The 26,198-nt window shown below is 35.7% G+C and overlaps 1 protein-coding gene across 3 annotated transcripts in view; it reads right to left on the bottom strand.

Moving 5' to 3' along the window:
• ARHGAP5 (Rho GTPase activating protein 5) overlaps positions 1 to 26,198 on the bottom strand; it is an 80,867-nt gene that overhangs the window by 33,806 nt on the left and 20,863 nt on the right. For 2 of the 3 annotated variants that reach the window (XM_058738768.1, XM_058738767.1), the window contains exon 3: positions 5,675 to 5,822. In XM_058738768.1, coding sequence (XP_058594751.1) covers positions 5,675 to 5,822 — 148 coding nt within the window. The remainder of the gene's footprint in view (positions 1 to 5,674; positions 5,823 to 26,198) is intronic. The other variant, XM_058738769.1, reaches the window with a different exon arrangement.

Genomic DNA, 26,198 nt, shown 5'->3' with positions numbered 1-26,198 from the left:
AATATATGAAGAACTTATACAACTCAACACCCCAAAATACCAAATAATCCATTTAAAAAATGGGCAGAAGAAATGAACAGACATTTATTTCTCCAAAGACATACAGATGGCCAACACACACATGAGAAGAAGTTCATCATCGCTTACCATCAGGGAAATGCAAATCAAAACTATAATGAGGTATCACTTCACACCTGTGAGAATGGCTAAAATCAGTAACACAAGAAACAACAAGTGTTGGGGAGTATGCAGAGAAAAAGGAACCCTTTGTGCATTGTTGGTGGGAATGCAAAGTGATCCAGCCACTCTAGAAAACAGTATGGAGGCTCCTTGAAAAGTTAAAAATATAACTACCCTATAATCTAGCAATCGCACTACCAGGTACTTAACCCAAGAAATACAAAAACACAAATTCAAAGGGATATATATACTCCTATGTTTATTGCAGCATTATCTACAACAGGAAAATTATAGAAGCAGTGCAAGTCTCCAGTGATAGATGAATGGACAAAGAAGTGGTATATATATACAATTGAATATTAAGTCATAATGAAACCTTGCCATTTATAATGCATGAATGGAGCTAGAGAGTAAAATCCTAGGCAAAATAAGTCAGAGAAAGACAAATTCCATGATTTCACTCATAGGTGGAACTTAAGAAAGAAAACAAACAAGCAAAGGAAAAAAAGAAAGAGAGATAAACCAAGAAACACACTCTCTCTTTGAAGCTTGCTCATTCATTCATTCATTCATTCATTTAAAGAGAGAGAGAGAGAGAGAGAGAGAGAGAGCAGAAGCAGGGGAAGAGCAGAGAGGGAGAATCCCAAGCAGGCTCTGCACCATCAGCAGAGCCTGACCTGGGGCTCAAACTCACAAAAACTGGGAGATCAAGACCTGAGCCAAAATCAAGGGTTGGACACAACCAACAGAGCCACCCCAATGCCCCAAAACAAGCTCTTCACTATTGAAAACAAATTGATGGTTACCAGAGGGGAAGTAGGTAGGGGGATGGGTGAAATAAGTGATGGGGATTAAGTAGTGCACTTGTCATGAAGAGCATGGGGTGATTTCTGGAATGGCTCAATCACTATATTGTACACCTGAAACTAATATAACACTGTATGTTAACTATACTGGAATTTAAAAAAAAAGAAGGAAAGAAAAAATATATAATTAAAATGTGTAACAAAAGAAAAAGGGATCAGAAGGTTAAATATACTGTTACAAGGTTCTTAAATTATAAATGATAGTGGTGTAATATTTGATAATGAACTGTGTTTAAAGATACATATTTCAAATACTAGTACATCACTAATATAAAGATACAAATAGGCTAAAAGGATGGAAAAGATACACTACACAAACATTACTCAAGGAAAATACCATTGGCTATATTAATATTACACAAAGTAGACTTCACAAGGAGTATTATGAAGCATAAAGAGAGTGCTTTATAATAACAGCTCAGTTCATAAAGAGACATAACCCTAACTAAAAGAATTTCAAAACACATGAAGCAAAACCTAAGAGAACTGAAAGGAGAAAGACCTATATAATCACAACTACAGATTTCATTAGTATTCTTTAAGTAATTAAAAAAAAACAAGTCAACAACAACAAAAACATCACTAAGGATATATAAGACTTGACCGGTACTCTCAAAGAATGTGACTTGCATCTTAACTTGCATTTACAGAACCCTTCACCTGAAATCTTAATGAACATTCTACTCAAGGTCCCACCATACACAGATTATATTCTGGGTCATAAAGCAATCTCAGTAAATTTACAGTGAAATCAAACTGCTGTTTTCCAACTGCAAGAGAATTAAACTAAAAATGAGTAACAGAAAAATACCTGGAAAATATTTAGAAATAAAATACTTATAAGATAACCAAGGAGTTAAATTTAAAAAAAAATCAAAAGGAAAACTACAAAGTATTTGAAACTGAATGCAAATGTGAACACCAAAATTTGTGGCATGCAGTTAAAACAAGCTTAGAGGAAAATGTTTAACAGAAAATATTATAGTAAATAAGATTGGTCAAAATCATTAATCTAGGCTTCTACTTCAAGACACTAAAAAGAAGTCAAATGAAAGCTGAAAAAGGGAATTAAAAGCAGAATTCACTCAATTAAAAAATAGACAAAAGGAAAAAAAAAATCAATAAAACCAAAAGCTGGCTCTTTGAAAAGATCAGTAATATTGACAAATCTCTAATACGAGGGGGGAAAAAAACGCAAATTAGTAATACAAAATCAAAACAGAAGCCATCACTACAGATGCTACAGGCATTAAAACACTGATAAGGAATGTTATAAACAATCTTCTGTCACCCTGGATGAAATGGACAAACTCCTTGAAAACCAATGCTTGCTCAAGAAGAAATAAAAAATCTATACATCCCTGTATCTATTTAAAAAATTTAATCCAGGGGTGCCTGGGTGGCTCAGTTGATTAAGTATTCCACTTTTGATTCTAGCTCAGGTCTTGGATCTCATCATGACCTGATCATGAGTCAAGCCCCATGTGGGCTCTGCACTGAGAGTGTAGGGCCGGCTTGAGATTCTCTCTCTCTTTGCCCCTCCCCCAACTTGCACACATGTGTGATCTCTGTCAAAATAAACATTAAAAAAAATTTTAATCCACAGTCAAAAACCTCTTCAGAAATAAAAATCCAGGTCCAAACAGTTTCACTGGTGAATTATATCAAATTTAAGAAAGAAATATTACCAATTTGTACAAACTTTTTAGAAAATAGATTCAAGTCTGTGGTGTCCATTTTATTACTCTGATACCAAAACCAGACAAAGACACTTCAAGAAAACCATAGACCAATATCCCTCAGGAAGCAGAAATCCTTAACAACATTTTAGCAAACTAACTCCAGTGACATATAAAAAAGACAAAACATTATAACCAAGTTGCGTTTATCTCAGGGATGCAAGTTTTTAACATTTGGAGATCAATTAATATAATTTACCATTAAACAGACTTTTAAAAGAACCATATGATCACCTCAACAAATGAAGAAAAATCACAACAAAATCAACATCGATTTTGGACACAAGAAAAGGGAACTTCTGAACCTGATAAAGAGCATCTATGAAAAACCCAACAGCTAACACCATACTTAATGATAATACACTGGATGATTTTTGGGGTGATGAGAATGTTCTGTACCTTGATTGTGGTGGCGCTTAAATGACTACAGAGTTATCAAAACTCACCATTCTATTAAAATTGATGAATTTTACTGTACATAAATTATATCAATAAAGTTGAATTTTAAAACTACTGTAATAGCTTCTTCAAGATTGTTTAAAAAGTTTAGTTCTTTAAACAAGACTTAATTATAACAATAAAAGTACTGCTCATTTATATTACTATGCCTAAAGATCTATAATCAAGTTCAACTTTTAAACAGTAAGTATCTGATATATATTTACATTAAGTTGAACCTTCAACAGAAGATGGTTGTGCCACAGTGCATATTGAGAATTTGATACTGAATTCAAACAACTGAGAATTTCTAAAACTGATCAGCATTAATCAGTAAAATCAATTAGAACTACCACCACCAACACAAAAGAAGTGGACTTGAAACTTCTATATAACTATTCTCGTGATCTTACAGTACCTCAGTATACTTTTTATTTTTTTAATGTTTGTTTACTGATTTAGGGAGAGAAAGAGCAGTGTGCAAGTGGGGGAGAGACAGAGGGAGAGAGGGAGAGAGGGAGAGAGGGGGAGAGAGGGAGAGAGGGAGAGAGGGAGAGGGAGAGAGGGAGAGAGGGAGAGGGAGAGAGGGAGAGAGGGAGAGAGGGAGAGAGGGAGAGAGAAAGAGAGAATCCTAAGCAGGCTCCACACTGTCAGCGCAGAGCCCTATGTGGGGCTTGAGCTCACAAACCCGTGAGATCGTGACCTGAGTCGAAACCAAGAGTCATATGCTCAACCAAGTGAGCCACCGAGGAGCCCCACCTCAGTATACTTCTAACAAAGCACTTAAATATATAAATTATCTGTCAGTTAAATGAAATAATTCAAATTATGCTAAAATATGAGATAGAGTTTCATTTTATCTTACACTTGGAACTCGTTCATTTTCCTCAAACCAAATCACTCAATTACCATGAAGATATTCAAGAAATGAGAATTTTTAATTATAAAAATAAATGTACAAAAGACTATTACTTTATTATTTTCTAATTACTAAAGAAAAATATTTCCTAATTTCTCAGTTATTTCCATAAAGCCTAACTATATTATTAGAGCAAATAAGAATTCTTTAAGTTCAGAGCAGAAAGCTAATATTCTAAGAACCTTTACATTTCTATTATACTAAAGATGGATACACATATAGGTAAGAAATATGGCTAAAGCTACACTTTGTTGAAGGAAAACACAAATGATTAAGAGTATATCCAAATGTATGCTCTATAAATTAACACTTATTAAAAGAAGGGAGAAGATTACAGGCTATTTCAACTCTAACACGAGTGGGTAACAGTTAATGCCCCATATTCCACTTCTTTTTTACAACAGGAAGTCAGCATTTCTCACCAGACAACCCAATTAGTATAGAACTTAGCTAATAATCAGACTAAAAAGGCTAAAATATACACTGAAGTAAAAATGAGCCTGACATTTTAGATAGGTCAGACATCCTAGTTTTGTCTTTAAACAATGCGTATTTATCAAAGAAGATCATTAAGAACAAATAAAGCTAAGATGGGATTAGTTCATGTTTTCAAACCATCCAATTTTATACTCCAGTCAATTACTGAGGTTTCATGATTAACTTATGTTCACTTTAAATACAAATAAACATGGTAATATTCTACCTTTATTCCTCAACTTTAGACTACTCCAACCCTCAGCTAATAGTTTACATTGGGCAAAGTAAACGTAACACAGGCTTGTTTTTAAAATAGTGAGGATATAAAAAAATTTAAAACAAAAACAAAAAAATAAAATAGCGAGGATATCTGCACACACCTGACTTCAGCTCAGGTCTTGATCTCTACAGTCCCTCCTGAGTTCAAGCCCTGCATCTGGCTTGCTGGGGTCAGCACAGAACCCGCTTCAGATCTTCTGTCCCCCTCTCTCCCTGACCCTCCCCACTCCCATTCTCTCTCTCTCTCTGTCTCTCAAAAAATATTTAAAAATACAGCATATAAACCACATAGAGCTAGTGCTGCTAACAAATAAATGGTAACATCTCAAATCAGCAGTCTTTCATACGTTTATAAATATTGCTATGAAATTTAAAACAAATATTCATATGTAAAATGGGTAATAAAAATAGTACTAGACTTAAAAAATATTCAAAACTTTCAAATTATCTGTTTAAATTGTAACTATGATTAAATAGTAGCATAATTTAATCATCAACTTATTCTAAATTCCAGATAAGTGAAGTTTAACATTTTAGAGAGAAGTTTAACATTTATTAGAGAGAAATCCAACAAAAGCATTAATGGCTAAGAACAAAGTTTTCTGCAAATATCAGATAGTTATGTCTAGAGTGAACACTCAACACAATCAATCCTAATGAGAACTACACATCTGTTTCAAAACTTAGCTTTTATAAATCATGAACATTTGACAAACTGTTGGTATAGCAAAAGTGAAATTTTAAATTAAATCTCTGCAGTGATACTTCTATCCTACCTGTATCTTCAATAAATTCCACACATTTTTCAACAAATAGTGGTATGGGCTTCTCAGCTGTCACCAGATCCTGGAGGGGCATCCCAAAGTAATTACTCTCCCAATTTCTACGTGTTGGTGGATTGAAGTTCTTAGTTTTCTTTTTCTGCTATAAGAAAACATATTCAAGTTAAAACTGTTAAAATTAACTTCCTTCAAAATAGCATGAGTATTAAGCAATGTAAATACACATTTGATATCAAAAGATTTATTTAAAAGCCACATCCAACTTAAATGACCATCAATACGGGACTCAGTTAAATTCTGCCAGAAGCATCAACCTGAGCAATGGAAAGAGACAAAAAGTGAACAGAGGAAATATGACTAGAAAAAAATGTTCCCTCTGGAAAATAATAGGAAACTGGATAGGTAGGGAAATTAGAAAAGGTCATTTTTCAATACCAACTCAAAGGAAAAGCTCAAAGTGAGCAATGCTCAATTCAGTTTAGGTGTGGTTTACTAACTCTATTTGGTCTTTAGGGCAGGTCCAAGTCAGTTTTTTGCATATAGGTATATTTATAAAAACATAATATAACTTTAATTATTGATTATACAATGAAGCTATGTAACTTCATGACTTTTAGTCCCATCATTTATCTTTTCTCATTTTCCCATTTTCTTCCCATGTACTGACTATATCTTAAATGTTAAAATGTTTTCTTAAGTAACTGATAAAACATTCTCACAATAGTAAAAACAAAATGAAATACTGATTTTTAGAGTTTAACTTCAATACAGCACTGGGAGAAAATGGGTTCTTAACCAAGAAGTGAACATCTGAAAAACCTATCGAGGTTTAGAATTGCTGAGGAGATTCTGAGTCAGTTTTTCTGGAGTAGGATACTATAGGCATCTCCAAAGATATGTAACTATTATGTATCCCCCATTGAGAATCTCTAAAATATACGAAGATAAGTAAATTTTCAGAAATTCAAAGATGTCAGAGCACTTCTATTGACAGCCCTTGTTCCCTGTTTAGTTTACCTACGAACTTTTATTTTCTGTTATAAATCATAGATCTATTCAAATTTGTCATAAGTATCATTACTGACTTATAAATAGGATAAAAACATAACATTTCTTATCAGAAAAGGGGAGAGAGAGCTTTCTATCCCTAAAGCAATACTCCTCATCTTAATTTCCCATTCCTCCTGCAGGAGTCTCTCCTTGGGATGGATCCCCCAGTGTATTCTTCCAAGTCTCTGGCTATCTTAAATAATTAACTAAGTCCTTTCTTCATTTCAATTTTAGGCTGTTCCACCTAGCAAACTTCCAGAGCTCACGAAACCCAATGTCTAAATCCACATGTACTATATCACAATGGTGATAGGGATTATATACAAACCTGGTGTGTACAAATCATATACAATATAACTAGGTATCTAAGATATTGCCAAGAAAGCACTGGAGTGTTTGATCTGGGTCAAGACCTAAACCCACCGGTAGTGTAGATCCTTACTCCTTAAATAATCCTTCCACTCCCACCACCACCAAAGCAGAACATTATGCAAGGAAGTGGAAATGAAGACACTCTAATTTGAAAACTGAGATAGGATAGTGGCAGAGTCCTCTTTCTCAGGAGCATTAGGCACTTTCTAGCCTGCAAACTATCAGCTGCAAAATTTGATTAGAAAACTGAAAACTGAGGCAAAGATGAATGTATTTTCTTTAAAGAGTTAATACAACAATGAAAAAGATTATACTTAGGTAGATTAATGAAAATAGCAATGCCTAGCCTATGGTAGGAGCAACAGGAATGAAGTGATACAAAGATCTTAATACATCTTTGCCACTTAAAGAACACAGTTGTAGAAAAGTAAGTTGGTTGGTCCTAAATGTTCCAGTCAATTCTTAAGAAATCCTCTTTTTAATACTGCCCTTTAGGAATCAATCTAAACTTTCAGATGACTCTAAAAATATTCCACCCCTTATCCTTGGAATCATAACAAAGGAGGAAAAAATGAAGTGTAAACTTCATCTAGTAAGCACTGAATACTTGACTGAAATTGGGAGGGTGAAGACAGGAAGCAAAGTAAGGTAGATTGATTCTGTGGCTTATGCTCAGGGAATATCCCCCAAGGTCTGTAAAATTTCAAGGGCAAATTATTTAATTCTGTAGTTATACCAAGATTCAGGGATAGTACTCTAAGGTAATGAAAGGCTAAATGTCTTACAGCATGGAATTTCTGGCAAACTCTAAAGGGATAATTGACTAACACAGAACTGCCCTGACAGCTCAAGTTTTAATTCATATACATTAGGAGGAAAAAAGAGTAAAAAGTTCTGTGATTTTACTAATTTTTCTACTAACTGACATGGATATAAAAGAAAATTCTATGCAGAAAAAGTTTTGGATTAGACATTCCTGTGTTAGCTTTTATGATAAATAAAAATATACACGATTCCTTTTTTCTAATAGAGATAGTTCTTAATCGTCAGAATTCAAGGATTTCTTTTAAAACGTGAATTTTGAAAAACTTTACATAATTCTGATATACACCCCTTGGTTAAGAGTTGCTGATCTATAGCGATAAATTTATACCAATTCAAAAACGAATGTTTTAAGTTAAACTAAGGTTAGATGATTACAATTGCTATAAAAAAATGCCATCAAGATTCTCTGAAATGCAAGGAAAAAAAAGAGGAGTATGGTTATTTGCTAATTTATTTCCACAGTTATTAAAGAAGCATTGTCAGAAATGGCAGCCCTAATTAAATAATTACGCCAGCAGGAAAACATCTAATTTACGATAACCCAATTTTTAATTCATACTACAGTCACACATATCCTCATTTCTGCTTAAATGCAAATGCCCACCATCTTTTTTTTCTGGCCACTTAGGCAAATCTCATGTCATGTCTGCTACAAATGAATGTCTGCAATAAAATAAATATCCCATTCACAAATAATGTAAACAATGTTATCAATTAAATGTCCAGCAGATATTAAAAACTATCATTAGTATAAGAAAACAGGACCAGGAAACGGTATATAAATAGCTTCTTCCAGGAGCTGTGCTCCCGCTTCACGAAGATCAGCAACACAACAAAGAAGGGCACCTAATAAGCAACACTGTCAAATAACTACTGTAATTAATAACACTTAAAAAACATAATGCCTCAACTGCTTCATTTGTAAACAACCAACCAAAGAAAAAAAAAATAGCAAAAAGCAGTTAACTTGGCTTTCAAAGAATGAATCCAGGAAACAAGAATATCTGGTCTTCTCTACTCTCTTAAGATGGGATTCTTGGGAGGAAAACAAACAAACAAAAAAACAAAAAAACACATCAAGAAAATGAGACAAGAGGAAGTAAAATGTAAAGAAACTGAAGAAAAAAAACCAATTAAAGAAATGAAAACCTCTTTAGTGAAGATTCAATTGAAAATATCAGAATAAAGTGAAAAACATCATCAGAGATCCCTCATCTACTGTATCACTCCTATGACACACTCCAAAAACTACTCTTGCTTCCACTGTATTTTATTTTTTTTTTAATGTTTATTTATTTTTGAGAGAAAGAGAGAGGGCAGGGGAGGGACAGAGAGAAAGTCACAGAATTCAAAACAAGCTCCAGGCTCTGAGCTGTCAGCACAGAGCCCCATGCAAGGCTTGAACCCATGAACTATGACATAATGACCTGAGCTAAGTTGATGCCCAACTGAAGGAGCTACCAAGGCACCCCTTCTTTCACATTAAAAAGTCTCAATCATCTTCTCCTATTGGCCCCATAATGCCATTTTCTCTTACAGACAAACTCTGCAGAAGTCATATAGACTAGAGGTCTCCAATTCCTCTTTCATTCCCTCTTTTATGTACTCAAATTAGTCTATCACCCTCATTACTCCATAAACCTGTTCTTATCAAGGTTTTGTTTTGCAACAGTTAGTTCCCAACTCTCACCTTCTTTGACCTTTCAGCAGTCACTCTCTTCACTGGACTTTCAGAACACCACCTGTATGACCTCACTCACTCTCCCCTTAATTGTCTCCTCTGCTGATCCCTCTTAGCCAGCCTTGTAATGCTGTGAATATCCCAGGCCTCAGTCCCAGACCATCTTTTTTTTCTCAATATCTGTCCCAGCCCTCTTCATACTGTCATCCAATTGCTGATAACCCAAATACTTCCAGCTCAGCCCTTTCTCCTGAACTCTGGACTCATCTGAAACATTCTACTGGACATCTTCACTTGAATTTCAAAGAGACAGATCATTCTTCATATGTGCACAACTAGAAGCACCAGGGTGGCTCAGTCAGTTAAACATCTGACTTCGGCTCAGGTGACCATCTCATGGTTTGTGAGTTTGAGCTCCAATTTGGAGTTCTGCTGTCAGCACGGAGCCTGCTTTGGATCCTCTGCACCCTGTTCTCTCTGCCCCTCTCCCATGTGCGCATGCTCACTCTCTCAAAAATAAACAAACATTAAAAAAATGTACAAAACTAAACTTCTGATTTCTTTAAAATGTTCCCCAAATGCAGCCTTATCCCTCAGATACTGACAATTCCAACCTTTCAGTAGCTCAGGCTATAAAAATCTTGGTCTTAGCCTTGATCCCTCTTTTTCTCTCATACTCTACTTCCAACTGTCAAGCACATGTATTAGATATAGAATCTAACTATTTCTTAGAGCTATCACTTCGCACATCTAGATTATTATATCAACTGCTTCAATCCATTCCCCCTGGTCCTATCACCATCCTCTCAGACCATTCTCAACAAAGCAGCCAGAATGATAGTGGCTACACAAACAGCAGCCTATAAAGCCATATACAAATCTGCATGCCTTGAACTTGGTCTCTTATAATCTGACTTCATTTCCCTCTACTTTCTTCATCACTTACTCCCTTCCTCCATCCACATGGCTAACTTGGTGTTTTCATAAATCAGGCATGCTCCTGACCTAGGACTCTTATACTGGCTGTTCCCTTTACCATCTCAATGAGGCCTACCTCTACCTACACTGTATTAAAAACTGTAATTTTAATGCCTGTCTTCTAGCTCCTGCCCAGTATTCCCAATCCCTTATACTGCTGTTTCTACTCACAACACTACATATTTTACTCATGTATTTTTATTATATTATTATTATATCTTTTGGTGCCCCCCTGCTACAATTTCAGCTCCAAACAAGGGCAGGGGTTTTTATCTGCTCTGTTCATCAACATACTCCAAAGATCTAGTATAGTGCCTGTAAAAAAGAAAGTACAAAGGGATTTGAGATCTCTTCTGAAATAATGAACACCAATGTAGATTAAATTAAATGATCTCATCATGTAATAACAACGATAAAAAAATAGGAATGAACCATCAAGTTACAGATATATCATATTCAACTCAGTAAGCTTCAAAGAATCTTAACATCCAGACAGAAGAAATCAAGAACCAACAGTACAGGGAAAACATCAGGCTAGCTTTAAAGTTCTCAGGAAAACTAGAAGTCAGAAGATTCACCTATAGAAATGTTAACAGGAAAAAGATTGTCAAGAATTCTTTACTTAGCTAGTATGCCAAATCAGATGTGCATAACAACCAACAATAACCTTTTTTAAAGTTCTCAAGCATGTAATAATTAGTATTTAAATTACAGCACAAACTCCTGAAAAATCTTAAAACACATGATGAATAGCACTGATAATAAAGAACTTATATGTGAAGAATTTGTGTTATGGAAAAAAGAATGAACACTGTATATAGTTAAACACACAGAACTAATTCTAAGTTACAGTGGTGTGGCTATATAATAACCAAACATTACCTACAATTCTGTGGCTAAAGCTACAAAATGTAAAAATAACTAGATAATAGGCCAGAACCAAAAGCCTCAACATACTCTAAAAGATAAGGGGAAAAGATAAGAGATCATGTAATTGTGCTAATGCATGACAAAATATTATGATAGACTATTAGGAAAGGTAAAAAAGATAATAAAGTAAAATAGAGGTTCAATATATATTTAATGACAAAAATAAGTGGCACACTAACAGTTCCTTCATTTTTCTTTCTTACCCTTTTTTTCCCTACTAATGTAGAATAAAAATAGGAAACAAGAAAAAAAGCAAACTGAAACTTACAAAAATAAATATAAATGGAGTAAGATTAACTATAAAAGATTCTCAGACTTGGTACAAAATTAAACCCAATTACACACATGCCATTGAAACAAAGGATCTCCTAAGAGTTGAAAATAAAAGGACAGGAAAAGTAATGACTTTTTTTTTTTTTTTTTTAAGGAGCAATGTTAACATTGGAGTTGTCTTCAAGGCTAAATTCTTTGAACTATACAAAGAGTTACCACTAATTCTCTACCCCTTCTCTTCTATAACATTTGTCCCTCCCCAGGTCATTCTTCTGAACAGATAAATACTCTCTAATACCTATCATTTTTATTTTTTTAATTATATATTTTTTAATATTTATTTTTGAGAGAGAGAGAAAGCGCAAGCGAGTGAACCTGGAAGGGACAGAGATAGAGGGAGAGAGAGAACCTCAAATAGGCTCCGCACCTTCAGGGCGGAGCCTAACTCAGGACCCATGAAAGGGGAGTTCATGACCTGAGCACAAATCACGAGTCAAGGCTTAAATGACTGAGTCACCCAGGTACCCCCTACCACCTGTCATCTTTGAAAACAAACATGAAAACCCTTTTGATTCCACATTAACTTCTAGCTATTACCCCAATTTTGCTCCTTTTCTTTTTCTTGGCTTTTTAAGTTATGTTAATTTCAGTTAATTAACACACAGTGTTATGTATTAGTTTCAGGTGTCTTACTCCCTTTTACAGCAAAACTTCTTGGAGATGCCATCTACATCTACTATTTTTCACATCCCATTCTTCCATCCGGTTTTCTCTTCCATTCTGTTTTCTCTTCCATTCTACGTAATTTCTTGTTAAGATTAGATACTTCCACACTACCAAATTAAAAAGAAACGATTCTCTTCATCCTTGTTGAGCTCTAAGTAACATTCTTTCCTGACTACTTCTTTAAACACTTGCTCTCTTCGCTCCCATTTCACTACTGTTGGCTCAAAGGATTCCTTTTTCAGTTTCACCTGCCAACAACTCTTCCTGGTTTACTCAAACTCAGTTCTGAGCTCCCCATTCTTCTCTGACTATACTGTACCCATAGGTGAATTCATCTAATCCCTAGCTGTAAATCTCTTTACATCCTGACAATGACAACTTTTCTTCTAAGTACCAGATTCATACATGTAACCTTTATAATTTCACTGGGATCTCGACCTAGATATTTTAACATAAAACATAAAAAGCACAAAACAGACATCTTGATTCCCTTTGGTCTGAAACCTTTCACCCTAGTCTTCACTATCTCAGTAAATCTATCCACTGGTTTAGACCATAAATCTTGGAGTCAATCTTGATTTTTCCCTTTTCCCTTACTCTCCATAGCATTTGCACAAGAAGCCCTGTTGGTATTACTTCCAAAATACTATGGAGAAACTGTCCATTTTTCCCTTTTTTAGTACCTGTACTGACAAAATACAGTGATACTACATGATAAATAGATGCTCAGTAAACACTGACAGAAGCACACAAAATTACAACAGGAACCAGAGAAAGCTTTTACCATATAAGATTTGTTAATACACAAAGTACTGTTTGTTGGTGTACTTACCAGTTTATGCAAAGTTTCATTATACCTAATTCTGCAGATCTATTTATAAAAGTCACTATATGCATGTACATAAGCTATAAAATCAGGATTTGCACAGAATAATTATTACACATCATAAAATTACAAGAAGAATTAAACAGCCAACTCTATAGGAATTCATTTGGATGTAAGGTGATGTACTTTCAATAGTGTATAAGAACTGAGCACCATGTGCATAGCATCATGCTAGGTATTGTGCAAAACACAAAAATTGTTGCAAGTAAGGTTAATGCTCTCAAGAAATATGTTATAAAGAAAACAAATCTCACTACCTATCATTTAATTAACAGCACATAAAAAATAGTATGTGACTAAGTGTCAAAATAATTGGATGCAAGGCTTAAATTCAGACTTCAAAAGGCAGAACTTAAAAAGTAAGAGATGAAGTTCAGGGATATTTCAGGAATGTAGAAGTGAATCTGGTCTGTAGGTCACTTACTTTCTCATCTGAACATTTGGGTGCCTACCATATGTCAGCATAAGAAATCAGAAATCACTAGAAACTGCCAATTATTTACTGCTAACTATACACTACGTACTTGGTAATATTACATGTATAATCTTAACTGTCACAATAACTCTAAGACAGCTACTGTTTTGCATCTATTTAACACCTATTTCAGTACACCTGGAATGTGCCGGCACAAATAATGTGGATAGAAAGGAAGGTAAGGACCACACTGCAAAGGGGTTCAGGTATGTCCCTAAGAAATATGAACTTTACACAGAGGCCACAAAACATATTTTGCAGAGAGACAGATTAGGCATTTCTATTTCAGTATTATTCCTCAGAAAGCAACATAAAACAACAGTGTGAAGCAAAGGTAAACAGGAGACATAGAAACGTAAGTTACTGTACCACCTATGCTAATGAAGCTGTGGAAAAACTGGATCCATCACACACTGCTAGTGGGAATCTAAAATGGTACACCCACTCTGGCAAATAGGCTGGCAGTTTCTCCTAACACTAAATATGAAAATACCAAATGACCCAGTGTAAACTCTTGGGCATTATCCCAGAGAAATGAAAACTTGTATTTATATAAAAATTTGTACAAAATTTGTATAAAATTTTACAGTTTACAGCTACTTTGTTCATAATAGCCCAAAACTAGAAAGAACATATATCCATCAACAGGTTAAGTAACTGTGGTATATCCACACCGTGGAAATATTACTCAGGAAAATTTTTAAAAAAGGAAAAAAAAAGGACAAACTATAGATTTATGGCAACAACTTGACTGAATCTCAAGGGAATCATGCTAAAAAAAAAAAAAAGGTCAATCCCATAAAGTTGCATATGGTATGATCCTATTTATATATAATATTCTGGAACTGGCAAAATTAAGAAATGAGAAAGTGTAAAAAAAATTAGTGGTTGCCAGGGGTTATGGATGGGATTGAGGAGAGGGGAGGGCATAGCTATAAAAAGACAACAGAAGAGATCTGTTGGTGATAGACTGTTTTGCACCTTGCAGTAGTCAATATACAAACCTACCCCATGTGAATAACTGCACAGAACTAAACACACACACACACACACACACACACACACACACACAGTACAAGTAAACTCGGGGAAAACTAAGATTTGTGAATCATATTAATGTCAATACCCTGGTTGTGATATTGTATTACAATTTTTGCAAGATGTTACATTTGTGGGAAACTGGGCAAAGGGTGTATGAGATCTTTCGGCATTATTTTATAGGAGCATGTCAACCTATAATTATCTCATATTAAAATTGCTATTTTGAAAAAGATCATTAGTGGCTCATTTGGTTCAGCAACCGACTCGATTTCAGCTCAGGTCATGATCCCAGGGTCATGGGATCAAGCCCCACATTGGGCTCTGTGCTAAACATGGAGCCTTTTGGGATTCTGGCTCTCTCTGCCCCTCTCCCATGCTCATGCCCTCTTGGAAGAAAAAAAGAAAAAAAGAAAGAAAAGAAAAGAAGAAAGAAAAGATCACTGCAATAACCCAAGTAAGAAATTATGACAAATTTAAGACTGGGACAATGGGGGCACCTGGGTAGCTCAGTCAGTTCAGGGCCCAACTTCAGCTCAGGTCATGATCTCACGGTTTGTGGATTGGAGCCCCGTGTTGGGCTCTGTGCTGACAGCTCAGAGCCTGGGGCCTGCTTTGGATTCTGTGTCTTCCTCTCTCTCTGCCCCTCCATCTCTCTCAAAAATATATTAACATTAAAAAAATTTTTTAAAGACTAGGACAATGAAATGTAAGCAATGTATTTTATAGCAGAATAAAGATCAGCTAAGTAGGATAAATAGCAATTGCATGTAGCTTTGGCCCACAGTAGCTCCTTGCTGAAAATATATTCTCATCCAATCATGTTAAGGAGAGGGAAGTAAAATCTATGACCTATGAGGAAATCTTGCCTTTCATAAAGAGCAGGTACAAACATGCCTTGTATGACTGACTTCTAGAATCTCACAGGAATTTCCTTAAAGACCACATTCTGCTACACAGGATTTCTCAACTTCCGTATTATTGACATTTTGGGCTGTATAACTCTTTGTTGTGGGAGAGTGCCACAAACATTAAGATGTTTAGCAGAATCCCTGGCTTCAACCCAATAGCTACCAGTAGCAACTCCCTACCCCAGTTGTGACAGCCAAAAATGTTTCCAGACATTGCCAGATGTACCCTGGAGGGCAAAACTGACCCTGGTTGAGAACAATCGTGCTAGGCTAATAAAAACAAGGATGAAGGACTCAAGTTTGGGAGATAGCTACAGACAGATTTCTGGGAAGTGTGAGAATTTTAACTTTAAAAAAGGTCAATAGGTAACTCAAGATTGAGAAATAGTACTGTAAGGTACACAAAGATGAATGATAATCAGAACTTTCCTCAAAAAGCTTACAGTGTAGTAAGAAAAAAACTACAAAGTGATAAAACTACTTCAAAGTGATTACTTTAGGTGAGAGGAGTAAGTATTATATCATATCACACACTTACATCAGTATAAGAAAGAAGCCTTAGGGCAGCTCAGTCAGTTAAGTGTCCGCTCTTGATCTCAAGGTCATGAGTTCAAGCCCCACATTGGGCATGGAAAAGGAAAAGGGAAAGGGAAAAGGGAAAAAGAAAAAGAAGAAAAGCCTTAAATGGAAGCCAGGATTCCCCGAAGGCTTCTTCAATCCTTTTTCAAAAAGTCTATGAAAGCTGTAGGTGCTAGCTGAGAGTATAAACACACTTTGGAAATCAGGGATATTGTGAAGGCTCTTTCACACCCTTTCAGCTACCACTCAGCAAAAAGAAGGAAGAGACAGTAACTGAGGATAAATAAATGTGGTCTGGGTTCTTGTTCATACTAACAGACAAACTGGTTTCTAGCAATGATTCATCTCTAAGATGCCATCTTCCTATAAAGCATTTCAATATAAATTATCTACCTGGTAGTTATTTTATTAATGCCATTAACAACTTCAGCAACCAAAAAATAAACATGGAATCATCTGGGGAGGGTCCTAGCAAAACATCTAGCTATTTAAAAGAATAATGGATGGCTTTCCTCCCAGTTTCCTCAAATACATATTATTAACTGTATTCACATAAAAATATGTTTTCTATTACATCCACCACTCCATTATTTTTAAATTTTTATTTATTTTGAGAGAGAAAGCACAAGAGCAAGCGGGGAAGAGGCATAGAGACAGGGAGAGAGAATCCCAAGCAGGCTCCACAAGATCATGAACAGAGCCGAAATCAAGAGTTGGACACTTACTGACTGAGCCCCCCAGAAGCCCCCCAGCACTTCCTTTTAAAACCACTGATTTTTCTTTTGCTTCACAACTAATCTGTTAGGTACTTTGTTACTCTAACGACTGTCAATCAGAGCATCAATAGATAAAATTTTCAGTGTGTCTTCTTCCTTCCTCATTATCAACAGAGGTTCTTAAGCTAGAGTCCACAGCTTTAGAAAATATATGAAACCCTTAAAATTTTGTGCATGTGCATTTTTCCAGGGAAAATACCCAAACTTTTCCTCAAATTTTCAAAGGTTAAGAACAATTCCCCTGAAGCTCAAAACAATTACTTTATAAAAAATGTTCGAAGTTTACCTTCCACATGGATAAAGTTAGATACACTCACATCACTTTTGTTACTTGTATTTTGTCCTTAAAAATTGGAAACATCAAAAATTACTATTTTTAAAAAGCAGTCTTTTGGGGTTTTTCTTTTCACACTCATAAATTAAGTCATTTTTACTCGAGGACTCCTTTACAACATCAGCTGAGATGACAAAACATTACAGTTAGAAATCATAAAACTATACCTATTACAGAAATAACTCTTCTAGGATTAAAGTGGGACAATTTGTAGTATACCAAATTTTGGAGTACATAAAAGTGACAGCCCTGTAAAATTACCCGTAAGTCTTAGAACAGTAACAACTGACCACTGATAGAAAATTATAAGCTTTAATTTTCTATGTTAACAAAGTTAAGTGACTCCTTGATATATTAACATGTTCTAACAATTACAATCAGTGTGCTGTAGAATTAAGAATAATTTCAATACTGGGGTGCCTGAGCGGCTCAGTCAGACAAGTGTCTGTCTGACTTCAGCTCAGGTCATGATCTCGCAGTTTGCTGGTGTGAACCACGCATTGGGCTCTGTGCTGATGGCTCAGAGCCTGGAGCCTGTTTCAGATTCTGCGTCCCCCCCTCTTTCTCTATCCCTCCTTTGCTCACACTCTCTCTCTCAAAAATAAACATTAAAAAAAAATTAAAAAACAAAATTTCAGAATTTGTGGTATGCCAGTTTTTGCTAAACATTCAAAATATGCTGTTATGAAAGCAAAGAAAAAAAGTTTGAAAAGAATGCCACACTGGAGAAATTTACGTTTTAATTTTCTTAAATTTATTTATTTTTTGAGAGAAAAAATAAGCATATGTGAGGGACAGAGGGAAAGAGAGAGACAAAATCACAAGCAAGATCCACGCTGACAGCACAAAGTCTGACGCGGAGCTTGGGGACTCAATCTCACAAACTGGGAGATCATGACCTGAACCAAAATCAAGAGTTCGACACTTAACCAAATGAGCAATCCAGGTGCCGCTCCATTTGCTTCTAAGTTAGTAAAAAAAAAAAAAAAAAAAAGCACACCAATGATACAAGTATTTAAATTAAGCCTTATTAGAACACATGAGTAAAATAAATATACTTTAAAAACTGACCCATATAGGGGCTGACCCTGGATGGCTCAATCAGTTAAGCATCCCAACTTCAGCTCGGGTTATGACCACACAATTTGTGGGTTCAAGCCCTGCAATAGGCTCTGTACGGACAGCTCAGACCCTGGAGCCTACTTCAGATTTTGTGTCTCCCTCTGTCTCTCTGCCCCTCCCTCACTTATGCGGTCTCTCAAAAATAAACATTAAAAAAAAAAAAAAAAAAAAACCTCACCCATCTACTTATTTTTCAATATGAATTTGAAAAGTTAAAAATCATGGTCAAATGGACAGCACAGAACAAATAAATAGCAAATTGTAAAACACAAACAGAAATACTCACATAATATATCCACACCTATGTAATGTCATAAATTGATGTATCTGGCACCAGAAACGTCACCCACTTTATGAGAAATTTTAGGAACTTCATGTAAATAATCAGGCATAGACCAATTTAGCCAATAGCCAGTAAGAAAGCAATTGAAATGGTTACTAAAGAACACCTCACCAAATGCTTTCCAAATGAGAATGGAAATATTAAAGAACCATAAGTTTGGCTAAATCTCAATTAAGTATAAAATGTTTAATTTTCAACAACAAATTTTACTAGACTGAATTCCTTGACAGCAGAGCCCACACACCAATTCATTCCTGTACCCTTAACGTCAAACAGCGCTCAAGCATAGTGGGCATTCAATAAGATGCTCATTGAATAAATTGACAGTTTCCTTAAGTCAAAACTAAATGGTAATTACTTAAAAAAAAAAAAAAGCACACACACATAAAGGGTTCTTTTTCACCACTACAAAAACAAAGCCACATACTCATACTGACTTCAACTGACAACAGTCAACATACTGTATCAGGCCATAAAAATTTATTATAAACAAGATATAAATCTTCCTTGTAACAGATACTATGGTTTTCATCCCTTAACAAATTACCCAATTTGGGGGAAAGGCAACTCCACCCAAAGTTCTAGGGATAAAGGCTCAGGCCTATATTTAGTACCATAAACTCTATTCTCCTGGCCAGAGTTCCCTGGCTACAAATGGGTACAGTCCCAAATCAAGATACATAGTCTAGAAAAGATGCTGACTGAGGAGAGTCTGGGAAAGCAGCTTTCCCTTTCTTCTGAATATATCACCTTTACAAGAGTGACCCACACTCTCTCTCCCCTAAGGAATATCTGCAAGATAATAATCAATATAATGGGTACTCTGCCAACAAGAAAACTAAGGTACTCTCCCAAAATATAAAATAGAAAACCTGAAACTTCCAAGCAGTTCAGGGCTCTGTTAAATGACCTTGCTCATTAAACAAAGTCTAAGACTACTCTATCTGTATCTGATCTAAAAGTATTGTTCTTTCTACAGTAAGCTTTTTAGCATCCAATTTTTATTTAGCCTTAATTAAAATTCTTTAAAGAATTTCAGTTTTTCTCAGATGTGAACACTGATAGTCCATCAAATTAACTGTCAACAAGTTAAGGGATACACACTAGAAGTGAAAGGCAAACTTACCCTGTAACTTATGCATTTTGATACAGACAAAACAGTTCAATGCAGATATATATCTCATTCTTATATCTGGAATGAACAATTTATAAATCAAAAAAAAAAATTCTGGCCACCACTGTTTGATTAACGGTATATTTAAAAGTACTTTATTTAACAAAGACAGATTCTACAAGTCAGAAGTAAAAACTAAACCTAAGATTCATTACATTCAAAAGAATCTAAAGTATTAATAGCAGGTATCAATTCACTATTTATTAATATTAAATTAACATTTTGTGACTCATTACATACATAGGCATCTACCCCTTTCGTTTTTTTTAAAGGTAACATGCCTATTTTGGTATCCTTCCTCAAACCGTATTACAAGGGCTAAAGCAGCAGAATCTTCTAAGGCATTATCTCAGAATCAGGTTTAGTAAGAAAGAAGCAGTAAAATACATCGAGAAAAATATAGACTAGAAGCAACATCTGAGAATAAAAGAGGAATTGGTAGTCACTAATATAAATAAGAGGATGAAAAGACTCAGGACCTGGAAACAAGACAGAAAAACAGTATTAAAAGAAGCTGAAATACCAACTCACTCTAATGCACCATAAAATTCAACAAATAATTTACTATTTCCGATCTGAGTCAAGCTAGCGTAACAGAAATAGATACTGAAGAAAAACCAAACTGGCTTGATCACAGGTATACCTCATTTCATTGAATAAGTGTATTAAAAACTGGCAATTTTACCAATGCAACTCAAATTTCTCATTCAGTTCATGGTCTTAAAGCACTTTTTCAAACACCTGTAAGTTATGAAATCAATTCAGTAGGTCACAACCAGCACCTCTTTATTTCACTGTAATGGACTAGAAAATCAAAATAATGTATACAGTATTGTTTTTTGAGATTTCATTTATGTAGAAATATTTATGTGTATGATATAAACAAAGTAATTCTGATGGTTGCAATCAAGAAATGTCTTAAAAGGTTTTGATTTCATAACTAACACTAAACTCATTTTGGAGTAGAGAATAAAGGACGATCAAACATAAAGCCTTCTTTGACTGGCAGGAATGACAAGCCCACTTTAAGAGAAACAGATCTTCCTTAGATGCCACTAATACCCAAAAGTCATAACTTTTTAGGTATTTAGGAATCTGAAAAAAGGTTTTTAAGACTACAGCTCCCATCTTGGAATCAAAGAACAAAGGTAAACAGAATGACCTCTCCTCTTAGAGGGAAAAAAAACACAAAGAAATGTATAAACTTGGGTTCAGAATTCATAAGAGTATTTAATTTAAAAATGAATATAGAAACTAATCCACCGTAATGGAACAAAAGACTAGTCATTCAACACTGGCAGTTCCTCAAGGCTCTGGTAGGCACTCCTCTGTACTCCCCAAGGTTAATTTCATCTGCCATCTCTACTTCAATGTGTCCTAAATATGTATCTCCAACTCAGACCTCTCCTGTGAGAACATCTAACTGCCAAATTAACATCTCCACTTGAACTCTAAAACCAAAGTTATAATTTCCACTCCCCAACTCTAAACCTGGTAAATCTCTAATGTTCTACATCATAAACAGCATCGACACTGTTAAAGCTGCATAAGCCAGAAACCAAGAAGGTATCTTTCCTATCTCATTTACCATTCTCACTCTTTCTCCCCAAACAATACACCATTAAATCTTAGAGATTTTAGGTACTCTTAAATCCATCTCATTCCCTCCACTGCCATCATTCTCCCTTCCCACTCCAACTACTCAAAAGCTTTCATCATGATTTATTTAGACTACTGTAATATGCTAATTGGTCTTCCATGGCTCAACCCATTCACCACATGGAAATCAAGTGATTTCAAATCCATCCACTGTCTAATGTATCACTCCAAAGCTAAATAACAGAAATGTCTAACAATGCTAAAAAGGTCCAAGTCTAGTCCCAACTCGCGAGTCTCTCCTTGTACTACTCTTTCCCACAGAACTATGGGTCAGCAATTCAGCCTGCTGCCTGTGTTTATACTTCAATAGCAGATCTGAACAGTTATAACAGAGGCTACATTACCTGCAAAGCCTAAAATACTACCTGACTCTATGGAAAGTATGCCAGTACCTTCCTTAGATTAATGACCACTTACAGTGACCTCTTTAAAGAACATACCACATTCCCTCTCACAACATGAACACTCTATTCATTCAGCATTAAATAGTCTTGCAACCATCCAACCATTCCACTAGTTAAGTCCTATTAACCCATCATATCTGACTTAAAATGACACTTCTCAGGGAGGCCTTTCCTCACCCTCTATACTAGCACATCTCAATTCAGATAAGCCACATTTCAATAGCCCCGTTGGCTACCATACTGGAATAACAGTTCCAAGACAGAAGACTAGATGTTTTGAGGTGCACTTTTCTATTCTACTGGTCAATATGCCTATCTCTGTGCCAATACCAGTCTTACATGCTAAACTTTTACATTATCTGATAAAATAAGCACATACACCCATCACCACCACTCCACCTCTGCCTTTCTTCTTAAGTGGCCTATTCTAGGAGCACCTGGGTGGCTCAGTTAAGCATCTGACTCTTCATTTCGGCTCAGGTAATGATATCGCAATTCTGCTTAAAGCAGAACCTGCTTGGGGCGCCTGGGTGGCGCAGTCGGTTAAGCGTCCGACTTCAGCCAGGTCACGATCTCGCGGTCTGTGAGTTCGAGCCCCGCGTCAGGCTCTGGGCTGATGGCTCGGAGCCTGGAGCCTGTTTCCGATTCTGTGTCTCCCTCTCTCTCTGCCCCTCCCCCATTCATGCTCTGTCTCTCTCTGTCCCAAAAATAAATAAAAAACGTTGAAAAAAAAATTAAAAAAAAATAAAAAATAAAGCAGAACCTGCTTGGGTTTCTCGCGCTCTCTCTCCCTCCTTCCGCCCCTCTCTTGCTATCTCTCAAAAATAAATAAACTTTTTTTTTAAAAAGTGTCCTATTCTAGGCTCTTTACTCTTCCATACATGGGTTAAAAACACTGTGTGAAGTAACCTGAAAAACCCTGACACTCTGAATGAAACACTGAATCCAGAGATTAGTCTGAAAAGCAATGACTTCTTCATAATATGCTATATTCATGGATAGGAAAGCACTAGAGTTCCCCATTTATTTAGATCTTTTTCACTGTTTTTCAATACCTTTCCACATAGTGGTGTGCACATGTTATAATTACTCCCAGGCACTGGATAATCTACCATGCTTCTGTAACTAGTATCTTCTCCAATTATTTTTACTATTTATTGCCAATATATAGAGAAGCAATTGACTTTTGGTAACTGATATTACTCAAACTATTTCTGTTAACTCCTCTACTACCATTAATTTATTTGTAGATCCTTTATGGCTTTTACATAGACAATCACATCAGACAAACAATAATGACAATTTTGCTTCCTCCATTCTAATATTCATGCATTTAATTTTTTTTATTTTATTGCTTTGACTAGCACCTCCACATAATACTGAATAAAGTGGTGACAGTGTGCACATTATCTTGTTCCTGGTTGAAAAGAGAGTCCATTTCCCCATTTAGGGCATTTGTTGCAGGATATTTATTGCAGATTTCAATTGTTTATTTGTAGAAACCTTTTTTCCAAGTTAAGGTTCTTATCTATTCATAATATAGTTTTCTATGAATTTATTAAATTTAATAAAATGCCTTCCATACACTGTTGCTGCATGTTTTTTGCTATTATATGTCCAAAATCCCTTATCTAAAACCCTTGAGAAAAATATGTTTTAGCATTTGAAAGTTTTTAGTCATTAGCCATAATGTACAGTACAAAAACTGTCAATTATGTAACCCCATTAAAGTGTGGGTAGGTTCTGCAGTGAACTGTATGGATATTTACTCTAAATAAGATAAGCAATGATTAAAAATAGCCTCAAATAAGATTCTGCAACCAAGAGCAGGTCAAATCAGATTGTGTCGCAAAGTTTGAAAAAAAATAACAAAAACAAAAAACTTGGTTTTCAGAAGTTGTTGCATTTCAAAACTGCAGTCAAGGGCCTGCGGACCTGTATTTCATTTAGGATTTTTGCATGTACACTCCCCTAAGCAAAACAGGACTATAATTTTCCTTTCTTATACCATCCTTGCCTGATTCTGAAATTAAGACTAGATGACTTCAAGAAAATGAATTAAAGAACGTATTCTCCTGCTTTCTGTTTTCTGGAATAGTTTGAAGAACACTGAAATCATCCATTCCTTGAAAAGTCTCCTATAAAATTATCTGAGCCTGGTATTTTTGTGCAAGATAAAACTATTACTCCACAACTTATGGGACTGGGGTGCCTGGGTGGCTCAGTTGGTTATGTGTCTGACTCTTGACTTTGGCTCAGGTCATGATCTCAGAGTCGTGAGATTGAGCCCTACATCATGTTTGCACTGGATGTGGTGCCTGCTTAAGATTCTCTCCCCCACCACCCCCCCCCCATTGTGTTCACTCTCCTTCTCTTAAAAACAACAACAACAAAAATAGTTATGGGATTATTCAAAACTTTCTTGTCTGTATTTTTCTGAGTTTGTGTTAATTTTGTTTAAACTTTCAAATATGCTGACATAAAACTGTTGATAGTATTCTATTTTTTTTTAAGTATTTTTTTTAATGTTTACTTTTGAAAGAGACAGAGAAACAGAGCATGAGCAGTAAAGGGGCAGAGAGAAGGAGCCACAGCATCTGAAGCAGGTTCCAGGCTCTGAGCTGTTCGCACAGAGCGTGACGCAGGGCTCAAACTCATGAACTGTGAGATGATGACCTGAGCTGAAGTCAGACACTTAATCAACTGAGCTACCCAGGTGCCCCAATGTTCTATTATTTTTTAATCTATCTGTGATTATGTTCCCTTTTTCATTGTCAGTATTTAATTATGCCTTCTCTTTTTTTCTGATTAATCTTGAAGGACATTTGTCTACTTTTCTAGTCTTCTTAAAGAGTCAACTTTTGGGGCGCCTGGGTGGCGCAGTCGGTTAAGCGTCCGACTTCAGCCAGGTCACGATCTCGCGGTCCGTGAGTTCGAGCCCCGCGTCAGGCTCTGGGCTGATGGCTCGGAGCCTGGAGCCTGTTTCCGATTCTGTGTCTCCCTCTCTCTCTGCCCCTCCCCCGTTCATGCTCTGTCTCTCTCTGTCCCAAAAATAAAAAAAAAAAAAAAAAAAAAAAAAACGTTGAAAAAAAAGAGTCAACTTTTAGCTTTATTGACTTCTCATTTGGTTTCTGTAGCTCTCTAACTTAAAAAATGAATATGTAAGGAAGCTCAGTCGGTAGATGATGTGACTCCTGATCCTGGGGTTCTAAGTTCGAGCTCCACTTTGGGTATACAGATTACTTAAAAAAAATAAGTAAAAATAAACGGAGTATATACATCAGCTTCCCACCTAGACTATGTGAGGCCAATCACTTCCCTACCTGCAACCTGAAATCCAACACAACTTTCCTTACTCCTCAGGCCTTGCTTAACTAACTGCTTTTGGATTTAAGCTTCAACTTAGCAGATTTTTATAAATGCAGTGCTATTTCACAATATCCCCAAAATAAGGGCAGTTTCCTATCATCTCTCACCTTACTTAGTAACAATTTTATGCCTCTGTAAACATGATTTTCCCCACCTAAAATCTTTTCTCCTTCTTTAAAGCCAACCAAAATACCCCAAACTGGTGACGTACCTTTTTCTTCATGAAGCTTTGTGAAATTAACTATAAACTCTAGGGTAATAGCTCGGCCTGTATTCCTTTAATATTTATATTTAAGTGATACTATCAAAAAATAGTGTACATACTTTATTTAACAAATTTACTAATGCGTCAGGCACTGCTATAAATAAATATGAACTGATTTTTCATAGCAGTCCCAAGAAGTATGTTTATCTCCATTTTCCTAGTTGGAAGTGGAGAATGATTATACACTTACACAGCTAGTAAATGACAGAGCCTGGATTCAAATCCCAGAAGTCTGGCTCCAACAAACCATGTGCCCTTAACTACGCTTCCTTAAATTGTTCTAGTAGTACTTTCTTAACACTGCCCCAAGCACAAGGTATGGTCTCTCTAACTACCATTTAAACTCTT

The sequence above is a fragment of the Neofelis nebulosa genome, chromosome 7 (assembly GCF_028018385.1).
Source record: "Neofelis nebulosa isolate mNeoNeb1 chromosome 7, mNeoNeb1.pri, whole genome shotgun sequence".
In the NCBI taxonomy this organism is placed as follows: Eukaryota; Metazoa; Chordata; class Mammalia; order Carnivora; family Felidae; genus Neofelis; species Neofelis nebulosa.
This window is presented reverse-complemented; position numbering and strand designations above follow the sequence as displayed.